The sequence below is a fragment of the Biomphalaria glabrata genome, chromosome 16, assembly GCF_947242115.1.
Source record: "Biomphalaria glabrata chromosome 16, xgBioGlab47.1, whole genome shotgun sequence".
NCBI lineage: Eukaryota > Metazoa > Mollusca > Gastropoda > Planorbidae > Biomphalaria > Biomphalaria glabrata.
Window position 1 is genome coordinate 5619565 of NC_074726.1, and position 15168 is coordinate 5634732.

At 35.6% G+C, this 15168-nt stretch overlaps 2 protein-coding genes across 11 annotated transcripts in view; one reads left to right on the top strand and one right to left on the bottom strand.

Annotated features, from left to right (window-relative positions):
* Positions 1-1078: 1078 nt before the first annotated feature.
* On the top strand, positions 1079-7894 carry LOC106069200 (GTPase IMAP family member 7-like). Its single transcript, XM_056014050.1, has 3 exons — positions 1079-1322; positions 3232-3317; positions 6288-7894. The coding sequence occupies exons 2-3, from the start codon at positions 3264-3266 to the stop codon at positions 7746-7748; spliced, it is 1515 nt and encodes a 504-aa protein (XP_055870025.1). The 5' UTR covers positions 1079-1322; positions 3232-3263; the 3' UTR covers positions 7749-7894.
* A 3715-nt stretch (positions 7895-11609) lies between these two features.
* Positions 11610-15168, bottom strand: part of LOC106069198 (cephalotocin receptor 1-like) — a 97876-nt gene continuing 94317 nt past the window's right edge. For all 10 annotated transcript variants that reach the window (XM_056014058.1, XM_056014059.1, XM_056014062.1 and 7 more), the window contains 2 exons: positions 14585-14880; positions 11610-12540 (listed from right to left, as the gene is read on the bottom strand). In XM_056014058.1, the coding sequence (XP_055870033.1) occupies positions 12242-12540; positions 14585-14880 (595 nt within the window). In that variant the 3' untranslated portion in view covers positions 11610-12241. The remainder of the gene's footprint in view (positions 12541-14584; positions 14881-15168) is intronic.

Consider the following 15168-nt stretch of genomic DNA (forward strand, 5'->3'; position numbering starts at 1 on the left):
TATAAAGTTGAAATGACTGGCTGCCAAACTTTAGGTTCAGAGCTTTTTTTTTGGTTCTTAGGGACCAGAGTTGACGAGACCCAAACATTATTGAAAAGTGATGGTACCACATCCGTTATTTAAGTCATAGAATTTTACAATTCTTATTAGTCTACAATGACAAGGTTTCTTAGTGATTCTCAAGCTTGTAGATTGCAAAAATGCTTTAAAGAATTAGTTTCTCTATTTCTTCTATACCCTTCCATCATACGAAAAATCGCTTTATTATTATCGAAATTCGAACTGTCTTCTTGATAGTACCCGAGTTTGAAACCCGCACGCAATAATACCCTTCCTTTGTAAAGGAGGCTACTGCTAGAAGGAACTATACAAAAATCATAACAAATAATAAAACAAGGTAAAGTTAAATTAACGCAAGAATAAGAAGCTGTATTGTTACTACCATTTAGGCTTTTGTACAGTTCATAGCGTACATGGGCTTCATTTGTACAAAGTTTATATCATCACTCTGACTGTCTGTCTGGTACACATTCTGTACACGTTATTTCTCCGACTTCCAAATATCGTCTCCAGTTTTCAAACTTTGCACTTCATTGTTCCTACCAAAATATGAATAAATAGAAATGTAACCAATTAGTTAATTAATTAGTGATAATTAATTAATTTTGTTATTTATCGAGAGATATGGCTATAAATGTGGAGTTGTTCCTCTTAAATACGCTTTGTTTTTCTTTCAGCTTTTCCTTCTTTTATCGGTTGAAATCAAAACTTACAAATACAAGAGAAGAACCTAATAAAAAACCGAATAAAGATAAATTTCTGATTTCAAAAGCTAGTTACAATCGATATAGACACTTTCACCGTGTATTTCAAGCATGGAACTGGTAATGTCAATCAGGAAATTCAACAACTTAGAAGTGTTCAAGCTTCTAATTAGAATGTACGATAAGATTAACATAGTATTATTCTTAGTATTCAATGTATTTTCATTTATACTACGTCTGCTATTTATAAGAAGCGAAATGAAAACTTTTATTTATAGATTTTATGTCTGCCTATGTAAGACCAAATAATGACACCCTGGGCTGACTTTTATTTCTGCTATAGCAATAAAAAATGAGTGTACTGTATCGTGTTGTTAAAAGTTACTATGCAACAATAAGGTACAGTAACTTCAAGTAGTAAGGTGTAGGTTTATTTGTTATAGATGTGCGATACTTAGGCTGCACTGTGGTACAGTAAAAATTGTAAAAGACAATTGCCACTCGATCCAACACAACTATTGTAGATCTTCTCAAAGTGGGTGACTTCTATCCATTAAGGTAAGAACTGAACCTTTTAAAGACTTATTTATTCTTTACTCTAGCAGACTGTGTCAGCGCTGCGAGTGGAACATAACACATTTACAGGAATCAGGAAAACCAACGACTTGGCAGAGTTTAAATGATTTGATTAACAAACTTAATTATTTTCTTTCTTTTTTCTTTTTAACGACAAAACAAGTCTCTTCACCTGCTCTTCTCTGCATCTTCCGAATTTCATAATAAAAAAAAGAGAAATGATAAATTTGTACAATTACATTGTAGCCTTGATTTTTTTCCGGGAGGGGGTTATCCTGCTATTTTAAAATGTGTGTTCAAAATCCTAATTTGTGATTCTTACTTACTTATGACTTAGATCCTTCCGCGCAGTTCGGCGCATTGTGGGAAGCGTGGACGAGAGGCCAAGTGCGCTTTAACTTGGCTTGGCTTGGCTACCTAGTGGTTCGAGGTTCGACACCCGACTCGGGCAGAGTTGTGTTTACTGAGCGCCTAAACCAACCAACTCTGGGGGATTGGGGATTGAGATTGGACCAGAAGCGCTCTGAGCATGCTATAAGCATGAAAGTAGCGCTATATAAAAGCTATAATAATAATATTATAATAATAATTTTGTGGCAAGGTGCCTTCTCAATAATATGTCACTGAAAACAATGTCTGAAAACTCTTCCCATCTGGTGTCCAGTGCTCTGAGGACCTCCATGAAAGTGTGGCGCCAAGTGTTAAATATATTATATAGGAAGTGCCTGTTTGCATATGCCTCGTAATGGCCTCCATGTCATCGCAACTCTTAGTATGTGTAATTCATTTTGTCGGAGAACATGTCCCGCAAACCTCATGCGAAGCTCTGTCACAACTCCCAGTTCAGCATAGTATTTCCTAGATTATAACTGACTCCTAAAATCCGTCTTAGCCATCTTTGTTGAGCCACATTTAGTCTTTTTTCAATTTCGGCAGATTCAGTTCACTTTATTAATGGAGTCCAGCGAGACACACATTTCTAACCTCTCTTGGCTACGCTCTTGGAATTTGGTGACTGTAGTTTGATTTACATTTTGTATGGAAATGGGAAGTTTTATCGTCAAAATAATCTTTTGGGAGGGTGGGGGTTAAACTAAAAAACTACTTCAAGTGATTTTTATCTAGACTGTACAGTTTATTATTGCGGTGTTTACAAATGACCAAAATACATAAATTATATTTTTGTTAAAGTTTCGATCATGTTTTAGATTTTCTATCTGAGAAAAAGTTTCGATCTTATAGAAAGATTTCTTTTCAGCTTAAAAAAAAGTAACAGTAAAAAAAAATACAATATAACAAAAAGAGGGGGCCCACGTCTGATCCCTGTCGGATCCGCCTATTCGCAAGAAATATTGAAGACGTGATTTTGTATTGATAGTCCAAAGTAATAATGTTTCAATAATGTTTCAATAATGTTTCAATAATGTTTCAATAATGTTTCAAAGCTTAATTTGCAGTTGAAAAAAAAATTTGTTTTTTTTTTCCTGTAAAATGTTTTACATGTATCGAACGTTCCTTCAAAGTTAAAGATAATTTACTTCCTTGTCTAAACCTCCCACTGGACTATGGGGGATGGCAGCGAGCAGGGTATAAACCCGGGACTGTCGGGATAATCAGTCTAGCACATTAACCACACGACCAGGCATTACTGTTAACTTAATAACAAACTGGTTACAATCTAATGGCCTATTATTTATGAAGAAATATATTACACATGACATCTACCCGATATGCACTTGTCTAGAAATGGGGTTTCTAGGGGTACTTTCATTTATCTTTTAATCCCACTATTAAAGAAATGTGTGTAATGAAATGCTTTGTTTTGATTTAATCAATGTTATATATGCCTGTAATACTAATTATAAAGTATATACCCTATGTTTTCTTTTAGTTTCAGTATGAATTAGGTACTTTACTATCAAAATGGCGGAGCAAGATGATCTCACTAAACTAACGAGACACACAATTACCATCAAAGTGAGTAGACTAGTCCATTGGCATCATTTTGGTTTAGGTCCTCTATGAGAATTTCATGAGGATTTTAGTCACAGTAAACTGACATGTTTAGACTTACATTTTCTGAAACATTTCAAAGATAAACTTTAAGCAAGAAATTCAGCAGTAGAAAAGAAAAAATCGCGATCTAAACAAAAAAAAAATAAAGGGAGTGGTGGGTGTTATGTACTAGCGAATCCAGAACTTTGGAGTGGGAGGGGCAGTTTTTTTCCAAACCATAATCCTAACGCCCAGTAAACCCTAACCCTAAGCATAAACGCGCGTACAGCATATATATATATATATATATATATATATATATATATATATATATATATATATATATATATATATGTGTGTGTGTGTGTGTGTACGTGTGTTTAAAAAAATGAGTGTTTTTCAACTTTCGGCAAAAAAAATGTTATGTTGAGACCTCTTGACAGCAAGGGAGTCTGGGGGAGCGCTGTAAGCTCCCGTAGTGGGGATATGGGAGAAGCCCCGACCTCAAAATCGTTTTTTTTTTTGCATTTCTTCACTGCAGAAACGCATTCTCATTATTCATCCTATTACGATAGGACCTTTTGAATAATGTTTTACATGAAAAATATTCTTATATTTTTTTACAGGCTCTTACTACATCGCAAATACAACCGATTTGTTCTTGAAAAGATAAAGATAATCAACAGATTTAGATTAAGACTTTGAGAAACGCCGCCGAAAAAACATTTATTCGAAAAATAAAAAATATTTTTTTTAAAAAAAAGCTTATTTGTAAGTGCTACATTTTGTTCAATAGGCATGTTTGTAACTTTGTTTTGTTACAGAACTATAATTCAAAGCTCTAAAAAAAAAATTCGGAAGTGGGAGGAGAAATTAAGTGGACCAATTAGATTTTACTCTAAATTTGTTTGCATGTTAGTATTCAATCACAAATTGTGAATTATTGTCCCAAATTTTGTTTATGTAACAGAAAAGTATCAGATGAGTAAAGGCTGAAAACGATGACTAGGAAACAGATATTTGGGTTCAGGACACATCTCAATTGTTACTCTTATAATGAAACATTTCATATGAATTCTAAATTTTCCAAAACAAAGTTTTTTCTTAAAATAACTAAGATAAATTCGTATAAATTTACATAAACTCTATCGCAACATTTGACTTTTCTGTTTTAAAACGTCATCTTTTCATCTGGAAAGGCGAAGGGCGGTAGAGTGAAAACGATTAATCCTCGCTCTTTTTTATAATTTCTGCTAATCATTGCATTTGCCATTGAAGAATAGGGGGTGGGGCGACTCGATATAAGAATTTAATTTAATAGCATATATAAATGGTATTAGTGACAATTTTTTCTTTTTTTACATTTTGTAATTTCTTAACTAAAATACAAAAAGTAAAAAGTATTGGTTTGTCCGTTGGGCGGAAGGCGACTGCCTGTATCGCCCCTCCCACCTGGTACAACCCTTATTCATTTTTATATTTGCTAATGATAAATTTGAGATCAGAGTCTGTATGCGACATAAAATACATATGGGTTAAAGCACGAATATGTAGCTTATATTATATAGATATTCAACAAATTTTGTTCAAAAACTATTATTTCTCCGTAAAAATAGGACCGCCCCCCCATTCAGAGGGCAAGAGTGAGGAGGGCAGCAGAAGCAATCGCCCCCCCCCTCCCATCTTACTGAATTGTCTAAGATACCAGAAGTGTAGCGACATAATATAAAAATTATATTGTAATTCAACTAATGTTGTTCACAAACTATGATTTCTAATTAAAATCGCCCATATCGCCCCCCCCCGGAACCGCCAGTGGTGTTATGGAGTGTGTGTGTGTTTATATGGTGATGGTGGGAAGAGGTTAGAGATTGGTTGTGAATGTTGCAACATTAGTGTTACTGTCGTCACATCGCCTTACCCAGGGGAGACGACTCCAGAACGTGAACTGAAAGGTTGTGTTATTGTAGTGAGTTAGATTTTGGTATCATGACTAAAGTCTACTACATTTATTTCATTGTATCACAAGTTGATTTTTTTCTATATTATAAATAAAGTTCCATTTAGTTTTGTTCACAAAAGGAAGTTATTCAAGTTAATTTAAAGTAAAGAAATATTACGCCTACGACGGTCTTGTTGTCTACCAGCAGTTTGGTGCTACAAGTCTACATCCGATAACAATATGAGGGTTGGTGGTCTGTGTATTGATTGACATTTAGTTTATAGGATGTGTGTAGGTGTAGCATTGGTGTGCAATGTGCACAGACCTGAGACTTAATGACTACCATGAATGGAGCTACAACGTAATGATCAGTTACAATATAAAAGAGTTACTGAAAACGTACCATTGATGCAAGATCAATAATAATATACTGAACATCAACCCCCTCAACTCAATACAACATATAGAAACTACTACAAATAAGACTAGATAAGATAGTTAACATAACTTTTATTGATCCAATCAAATGGAAATTCGGTTTGACTACAATTGACAACCTCAGCGTAACTACTGTACAATAACGAATAGAGAAGTGAGATTTATAACACACGAATTTGATTAGTGTAACGCCATTATTAAAATCACCCAATTTAGAGACAATATCAAAAAATGCATGCTTAAAATTGTTTATATGCTTTTAAGATTAAATAGCTAACAAATACTTTTTATTTGGTTTACCTATAAGCTTCCTTTATTATGAAATATCTTTTGACTAACTTTTTTAGATGAATTAAAATATTTAATTGATGATTACTAACTATGACCTCCTTCGGTTGCAAAGCAATTAAGGATCATTACATAGAAATGATGATGAATACCTGGGCATTAGGTATGGTAGGGACGATGTCACCCTCAACTCATTTCTCCCCTGTCCATTTTTTTTTATTAGTGTTTATAATAAAAGTTAATAAATTGATAATCTAATTTGTTTGTACACTTTTCACTTACAGAGGCCAATTAAAGAGATCGATCTCCTGCTGGTTGGTAAAACTGGTCATGGGAAAAGTTCCACAGGTAATACCATACTTGGAAGGAATGTGTTTGAAACCTCGAGCAATACGACATCTTTGACCAAGACACCTGTCTATGACGTGAGCAGGTACCGAAACTACGTCATCAAAGTCATGGACACGCCTGGTGTTATGGATACTTCAGAAATACAAGACTCAATAGCGGCCTCACAGCTTGTCATGGACCAAATGAAAGATGCTGTTATTTTGAATCCAAGAGGTTACCATGCCTTCTTGCTTGTCTATAAATTCGGTATTAGATTCACGAAAGAAGAATTTGAGTCAGTCAGATTGCTAAAACAAATATTCGGGGAAAGTTTTGTGCAAAGATTTTGCATTGTTATTGTAACTTGCGGTGACCATTTTCGAACAGAATGTAAACTAAAAGGCTTAAGTTTTAAGAGATGGAGGACTGACCAGCAAGGTTATTTTAAAGAGCTAAGACTCGAATGTCAAGATCGGGTCATTCTCTTTGACAATTCCTCTCAGCGTGATGCAAAAACACATAACAAACAAATGAAAAAGCTTTTAAAATGTGTAGAACATTTAAACAATGACGGCAATCGCTACACTGACAAGCATTTTCATAAAGCCCAAAAAAGTCGTGACTTTTTACTGAAGGAGACTCAAATGGAGAAGATTGATCGAGGATTGGAAGAAGTCAGCGTTATATTGGGCCTGTACAAGTCAATAACTGACTATGGCCAGAAGGATCGCAGAGAAAATTTTCAAGAAATCTGCGATGATTGTGAAACCATATCTCAGCAATTTTCAGAGAACGAAGTTAAATTGTCAACTGTTAAAGATTTTCTAAATCTAATTTCAGACATACAGACATCGAGCAGCAACTTCGCTCAAAAAACGGAAGATATTCAAAAGAAACTGGCCATAAATAAACAGTACCTTAAGCAAGAGTCTCAGCGAATAAAGAGCGTGTTAAATGCGTATACAACAGTTACAACTATTGGTAAAGTCGAAGGCGTTAACGAAAAAAATTTGGTTAGTTTTACTACGAGAAGTGAAAAGGTGGATGGGGCATCAAATGTCAATGAGGGGGATCAAGTCTTGGAAGACGATGGACAAATTGAGTCAGAGGTTAAAGGTGAAAGCGATGATTGTATCTCGAATTTAGAGGAGGTAACTCTAAGAAATAAAAGCAGCACAATAAGCAGAAAGCGGGAAGATGAATCTAAAGTGCTAAAAGATGAAGTTATTAAGCAATTTGAGCCTGACGGTGTCATGCAACGACTGATAGCTGATGAGAGAGAACTACAGAAGCAGCTGAAAGACATTGATTCTGAGATTGCGGTGGAGTTACGAAAACATTGGAACAGCCACAAATTAATTCAAGACAAATGTGACAGCCTTTTGGTGTCCAGGAGTGCATGTCAAATAATATGAGTTGTAAAAAAAGAACACTCTCTTACATTAATTACATTTTTCCAGACCTCTGTTTTTTTGTTTATTTTGTAATTATTTTTTAATTTAGAAATCAACATTCTAAGGCTTAATAGCTTAGAAAAATATAATGAAACGTTATGAAACGATTGCATTATTTTTGTTTACATACTTTATAATACGCATGTATACTCTATTACAGTATTTTTAGAACCATTATTCATTAATTTACAATGTATGTTTGCATTAGATTTTAAGACTACAAATTTGTTGTTGTTGTTTTTTATGAAAAATATAAATTCTTAATTCTAACTCTATCATTACCTATTTTTTCATAAAATTAATAATTTATCATTTTAAAAACCACTGCACTGTTATCTCTATATTGAAAAAGTATGTTCAGACAGAACTGTGACGTGGCAATGAACTATTGGCATAAACAGCCCAGAGGTTGTGTCGTTGCAGGTCAGTGTTCAGGCCTTGTATAACGAATTGTTTCCTTTGGATATATCAGCGTCGTGGATGACTTAATCTTGGGTGGGGCTGCTGTTCTGGTCATAGTTAATGCCTAGACATTCATCTCATCTCTGGGAGGTTAACAATACTCGCTCCGTGACTAACGAAAGTCATAGGGTAATATAACGTCGAAGATTCCTGTACCATCAGTTAATAAAAAGAAAAACACAAACCACCAGATCATACGAAATAAAATATTTATTGACATCAGTTATGTAACATGACATCACAGGTTTTGGCAATACTTGAAACAAAGAGTAATTTTATGTTCACAGTAACTTTTTTCACATAGTTACACTGGAGAAAAAGTTGTATTGGGATAATAAGGGTATATAAAAATGTACATCAAAGTTTCTGACAGGAGTAATAACCCATGTGAAGGGGAGAGAATAGAGGTGGAAAGGTCACGTTGACAAATGTTTTTAAACTTATTTAGGTAGTGATGGCCAGAACAAGGGAGAGTATTCAAACATTTGATAAACATGACGGCAACTATAACTTAATTTCATTAGTTCATAGACAGATGATGCAGTACATATAACAAACACCTGCTCTCTAATGAACTCTGAGCTAATTGTTAAAGTAGTGATGGTCATAATTGTGAAATACAAAATAAGGGCCGGCGTTAGATAATTGGAGGCCTATGGCGAAGAGAATTTGGTGGTCCCAGATGAAATAAAAAACTTTTAAAAATAAAAAAAACTAAAATTACGCATTTTATTAAAAACCTAGTGCTCTCCAACAATATCACTGGGGACAAAGTTTCGCTATTTCTTAACTAAAAACATTGGCCCGCTCGAGGCCTCCACCAATCGGGGCCGTAGGCGGCAGATTAGTTTGTCTATGCCTAAGACCTGCCTTGACATAATGGCCTTTCTGCGTTGAACGCCGATAAGTTATTTCTGGTTCGTCGCTCCAGTAGGTTTTTGTGTTTGATCTGTTAGTACTGCTGCCGCCTCCCTTCTTCAAAGACTGATTGCAGCACTTTTTTTCTTTTTTTTTTAACTGTAAACTGTCAGAAAGAGTTGAGCCAATAGGCTATTGAAACTCTGGGCCAACAAAGCGTACAAGAGCTCCCTCTCACTGGCCTGATTGTACAGAGTGTTCTGTCTGGAAGAGGGCCTTACTAATGTCTATTTTCATATTATCATTACCAGCGAACCAGCGACTAGGATATTTCGGGCTCTCGGACTAGAGAAGGCTACCTCTGCCATCATCCCCTTCTATATACCAGGCTAACCGTGCAGGGCTCGCCATTTTGGAAACGGTCCCTTGAGGAACGGCGCTGGATAGTTGACATGGTAGTTGGAGCTCTTTTACTATTGCATGGTGCAATGGGAACACTCTCACACCCCTTTGGTACTCCCACGGGAGTTTCGTTTCACTACCCGTTCGGCCGAATATTTTCCTGATACGACCGTGTCCACCCGGGCGCCACTATGAGGCAGAGTAGCATACCCGGGCTTTTTTTTTTTATAAACTTTTGTAAAGAAATACCAAGTACTAGGCTGCTGTTGTAAGCGCAATTTTTCAACATTTTTTTTAAGATGTTATGATCAACACCTGTTCTTCTTTGGCTTCACACCATCTGGTCGCCTTATGGGGCCAGCGGTTCTCAACCTTTTAAGCTTGGCGACAACTTTTTACATTCCTTCACTTTGCCTTGACCCCCGCAACACCCTCACACACACACAACAACAGAAGAATAGACACAAACAATCCATATTTTCGATGGTCTTAGGCGAACCCTGGCAAATCGTCAATCGACCCCCAAAGGGGTCGCGATCCACAGGCTTAGAACCCCTGCCTTATGCGCTAGGTCAGACAAGTTGTATGCCAAACTAAACAATGCTGCTTGTTTATATTAAAGTGTTGTTGTTTTTTAATGAAATAATACGTGACAAATGTTTCTTCTTGAAAAAAAAAAAGTCCCAGCTCAGAGCAATACAGAAGGGGAGAGTAATCTGAACTATTTGATTTCGGAGTTATCGTTTCTAAAGTAGAAAGCCCATATCATGCGACCAGGCAGCCATTCGACAATTTCAATTTCAATGAATTTTTAAAAATATAGCTTTAAGAAATGCAAGCAAGTAGAATGATTTATTGTGTTAAAATATTCTATGACTCTGACCCCAATATCTGAAAATGATATTTTAGGTTTTGTTTTCAATGATAGCTACTGTACCTTAGAATGCGGCGATTTCATTGGATGCTTTATATGTTACTCTTTGTGTTCTGTGGTAGTAGAGTAATGTTGAAGGCGTTTTAAAAAATTGTAGTCCTATTTAGTACCACTTTAAAAAAATATTGCTTCGATATACTAAATATACTGCATGAATTAATTTAATATTATATTTGGACTTTAATGATTTTCTTTTCAAACATCGCTACAATCCAGTTGTGTGTATTTTAGTTTGTGTTTAATTTCTTGTATATAGAGCATTTTTTCGAGCTTATAGAATGCTCGGAGGCTCTGTGGTCCTAGCTCTTTTGTGGACCAGTAGTGGTGGGAGGTAACTGGAAGAAGGTTTCCGTGCTGCCTTTACAAAAGGCATTTAAAATAAAAACATAACTTGAACCCCTTCAGTTGGTAGCAAAGTTATTTACTCTTTTCAGTCACACACTCTACAAAGAGGACATTGTGTAATCTTTTGTATTTAAATGTCAATGTCAAGACTCTATAGTATTGTCAACACGTTTAAAAAAAGATCAAAGTTAAGTTTAAAAACATTGTGTATAATAGGATCAAGCTACAGATTATGTTTAGCGCTAATATGTTTGTAACAGAAACTCGTAGTCTCAAAGGTCGTTGTGCTGGCCACACGGCACCACATGCTAGCCGTAGACCACAGAGTCAGAAGAGTTTCAGAAAGCTGGGTCTCCAAATAAATCTTAACTTTATTTTACTTTCAAAATACTTGGATGCTAATGAGTGGTCCACTAATAGTACAACGAATGTTCCTTCCATTAAAGTGCTAAAGAAAGAATCTCCCATTAAAAAACTCAATGTAAAAAAAAAACAACTCTTTTTAAACAATGATATGAAACAGTCAACATCAAACACATGTCATTATAATTTATTCTTAAACAGATCTGAATGTAGTTGGATTGCACATACGCCACATAGAGTTATGTCTATTTTATAGACTTCAAATAATTTATCTAATTACGTGAATAAGGGATTTTCTTAAGTGATTAGGGGATTGTTTTAAGTGATGTGTGGAGTGTCTTAATCACATTAATACACAGTTTAGTAAACAGTTCAGTAACTAGTGGTATACAAAGTGTTTTAACTGCACAGATTCTCGAGGCTGAAAATACCTCGCAATGTTAGGTACAACTGTTCTGCAGCTGAAAATTTCGGAAATCACTTGGCAAAGATTCTTTAGAATTCAAAGCAGCTAAGTTGAACCTATTAGCGATTTCCACAAGGGTATCAAACCACGATATCACATCAATCTCAAATATGTCTTTTTTTGCCAGAATTAGCACATTTTTGTTTATTTTCCACAAATGTCTAGAATCTATGGCGCAGGCGTCCATACAAAAGTATTTGAGTTTAGAAAGAAAACTAGCTCATAGTCACTGTTCAAACTGATGGTGACTACACTTATGATGATCTCCAATAATGTCGTTGAATGTAACATTATTTCCAGTAGTCTATATTGACTCGTTATCCTTCCATAAAAATCACTAGAATTCTATAAAAGCCAAAATCAAAAGTAGTAAACTATGCGAAGAAAAGACTTCACCATCTAGCAGGGAGTCATTAGAGCCATGAAGCCGCCTGTAGTATTTAGGTGAGGAAAACCTTTCTTTCAATAGAAAAGGTAGCCCAGCATCAGGTAAGTGTTGAATCCTTCTCGATAATTACTGAGACGTTTCATTGATTCTATTATCCATTGCACACAGCTATCGCGATAGATGATGCCTGAACGTTTCAAGTAAAAATGTTTATTTTTCAGAACCACGTTTTTTCTTCAGCATTTGCTGCAGTTGGACATTTTGTCCGCGTGCCGCACAGCTCCGTTCAGGTAGCCGTTGCTGCTTCCGTTTCTTACGGACTGTCTCCCGTGGGTCAAGTCAATCATAGAGGACCTGGTCTTGGATTCTCCACTGTCTGCGGCGGAGGTTATATGCGTGGAAGGAGCCCAACTCCTGGAGATATTCCTCTGCTGGTAGGCTCTCTGGCAGGGGCGGCCCGAGAAGGCCATGTAGATCCACGGGTTGGTGCAGCTGTTGAGGGAAGCCAATAGCATGCACACAACAGTAACTGGATCTGTGGGGAAAATATTTACACAGTAAAAATATTGATAGCGAATAATAGTCAGTATTTTAGATAAATATGCACTTATAGTTAGTACAGAAAGGTCATTATATGTTTATTATTATAAAGAACTAATTATGTAGAATAGAGTACAACTTTTATATTTGTACAAGTTCTGAGACATTAATAAGAATAAAGACTCTACAGCTTTTCAGAACCAAATCCAGCAACAGGCCTGATTGTGTGCCTTTGATACCAGCAACAATCTATTTGCTGCTGGATACTACTTTGTACTTATAAAACCAATAACAGAACACATTGGCTAAGTAAGTCAGTGTAAGAGATTAGTTGAAGGATTCAACAATCCCGCTTAGCAGTTCTTTTTGTTCATAAGTGAACATTGGTGAACATTGGTGAACATTAGTGAAAGCAAGGAAGTGAGAGAATTTGGTTTTGAATATCAAGTTTGTTGGTTTTGTTTTTCATTCCAGAATCTTCTGAAACTGAATTCATGCTTATTGTTATGCTCAGCATTCTCTAGGTCAGAATGACATGAACTAAGAAATAAAAACACTTCGCAGTGGGCATCCCATAATCCATTTCTCAATGTTAAAAACAAATTCTGGTGTTGATTGAGAGAAAACAAAGTGATGGAGAATACCAAAAATAAAACCAAAAAAAAGCGTATATAAAGTGTAATTATATCAATTACTCTGGATAAACCATATCACATTATATGTATTATATTATATTCTACGCAATATTGATCTAGACTAAATTCATCTGTGTTATAAGAAACATTTTTACCAATTGCTTTTGTTTAGCTAGTAACTTTCTCAGTACGCTATGATCCTATCACTTAGTCTGGACCAGTAGTGAAAGGGGGAGGGAAAAAGGAGGTATCTTTGTAAATGTTCAAGATTCTTCAAGGGGACTAATTCAACTAATACCATCATATCTGTACGATACGATTTTTTTCCCTTGTTCAAAATACCAAACCAAATAATAAATTACCAATAATAACTAACTAACTGGTTTTTGTTTTATTCTTGTGTTGCCAGGTAAAAGAAATAATTTTGCAAAATTTCAGCTTAATTCGAGATCGGGTAGGGGAGAAATAACGTGTGCAAACTTTTTATCAGACAGACAGACAGACAGACAGATTAAGTTGAAATAAGCTTTGTAATAATGCCAAAAAGAATTTTTCTCATATTCATTTAAGAAGTAATGAGCACCAGAGTTCCTAAGTGTCACGAGTAGAGTCTGTGACCCATTTCGACCAGTTTCTAGAAGCTCGAGTTCAAACCAGTGCAAGTGTCCAGCGTAAACAAGTTAATTTTAGGTATCCAATCAAAGAAAGAGGTTAAGGGGAAAAAATAGCACACGTCAGCTTCTAGAAGGTCAAAGTTACTAAAATAATTAGGAGAGAAGCTTCCATGATTCTGGAATGTACGATTGAGAAAGGTATAAATTAAGGGAAAGTCAGTTAGACGGGGTCCTCGCATAGTAGTAGTTCTTGTAGAGCGTTGGTCCTCGCTCAGTCCTCGATTAGTAATAAGTTTTGTGATATCAGCGGGTCCATTAAGTAAAGTTATAGTAGTTGAAGTTGAAGTTATACTAAGTGAAGTTTCATGTATCATTTAAGTTTTATTTATGAAGTATCAAGTCAAGTTGTTATTAAATTGAGAAGTCAATTTTATGTGAAAGTTAAAGAAGTTTTAAGATAATACAGAGATGTTTCTTTCTTCATTTTATTAAATTGTCAAGTTTGATTAAATAATCCCCGGCAAGTGTGATCGTCACACTAAGCAACAATAAAGGCAACACGAAAAAAGCAACAGTTTTTTTAATTGCTTAATAATTAATGTTATCTGTTTAGTCTTAAGTAGGAGAAATCAAATCAAGACCAGATATATCGATAAAACAAAAATAATCAGGGGTTTATGTATTCAATTCGTTTTTGTCTTTTTTCCTCATAAAATTATAAATAACTTTGGAACTACCCGTTCGATGAAGTGTAAATTCTACTTCAAAAAGACATGATTAGTTCCCTTACGTTCAATGCTCGAGTCATTGTCAAAAGCGTTGATCATATTCACCAAGAAGAATGGCGCCCAGCAGACGAGGTAGCAGAGCACCACTGTCAAGGTCAACTTGATGGTCTTCATCTTGGATTTGGACACTCCCCTTTGGTGACCCCGTGGCTTTTTGGAGTGCTCAGCGCTGTTGACCACAAGGGACGAGGTGTCGGGGCGATCTCGGGACAAGTAAGGTGAGCTGTCATTCCTTCGGTTGAAGGAGATTCTCATTTTGATGTGCTTAGAGTTGTCGTTGGAGTTATTGCCCATGGATCTGAAGATTCAAAATATATTAGCTAAATAGAGTGTGGAAAACATGGCTAAACAAAAAAATTACTACAACAGTTGTACAAATGCGTTGTAGCTTTCATTAATTGAATATATATGCATACTTGAATGTTAAGTTAGTACCAACAACGTATTTGGAATATCCGGTACAGAATATGATGTACAGTTGGAGGCTCGATAATTCAAACTTCGGTATTCCGAAAGTCCGCTTAATCCGAAACCAAAATTAGGATATTTTTAGGAATCAACTTTTCCGATGTTATGAGTTACATCG

Bases quoted from the DNA above. Each gene is read 5' to 3' on its own strand.
- LOC106069200 (XM_056014050.1), top strand. From the start codon at position 3,264: ATGGCGGAGCAAGATGATCTCACTAAACTAACGAGACACACAATTACC. The intron at 3,318-6,287 runs GTGAGTAGACTA...TTTCACTTACAG, and splicing joins GACACACAATTACCATCAAA to AGGCCAATTAAAGAGATCGA.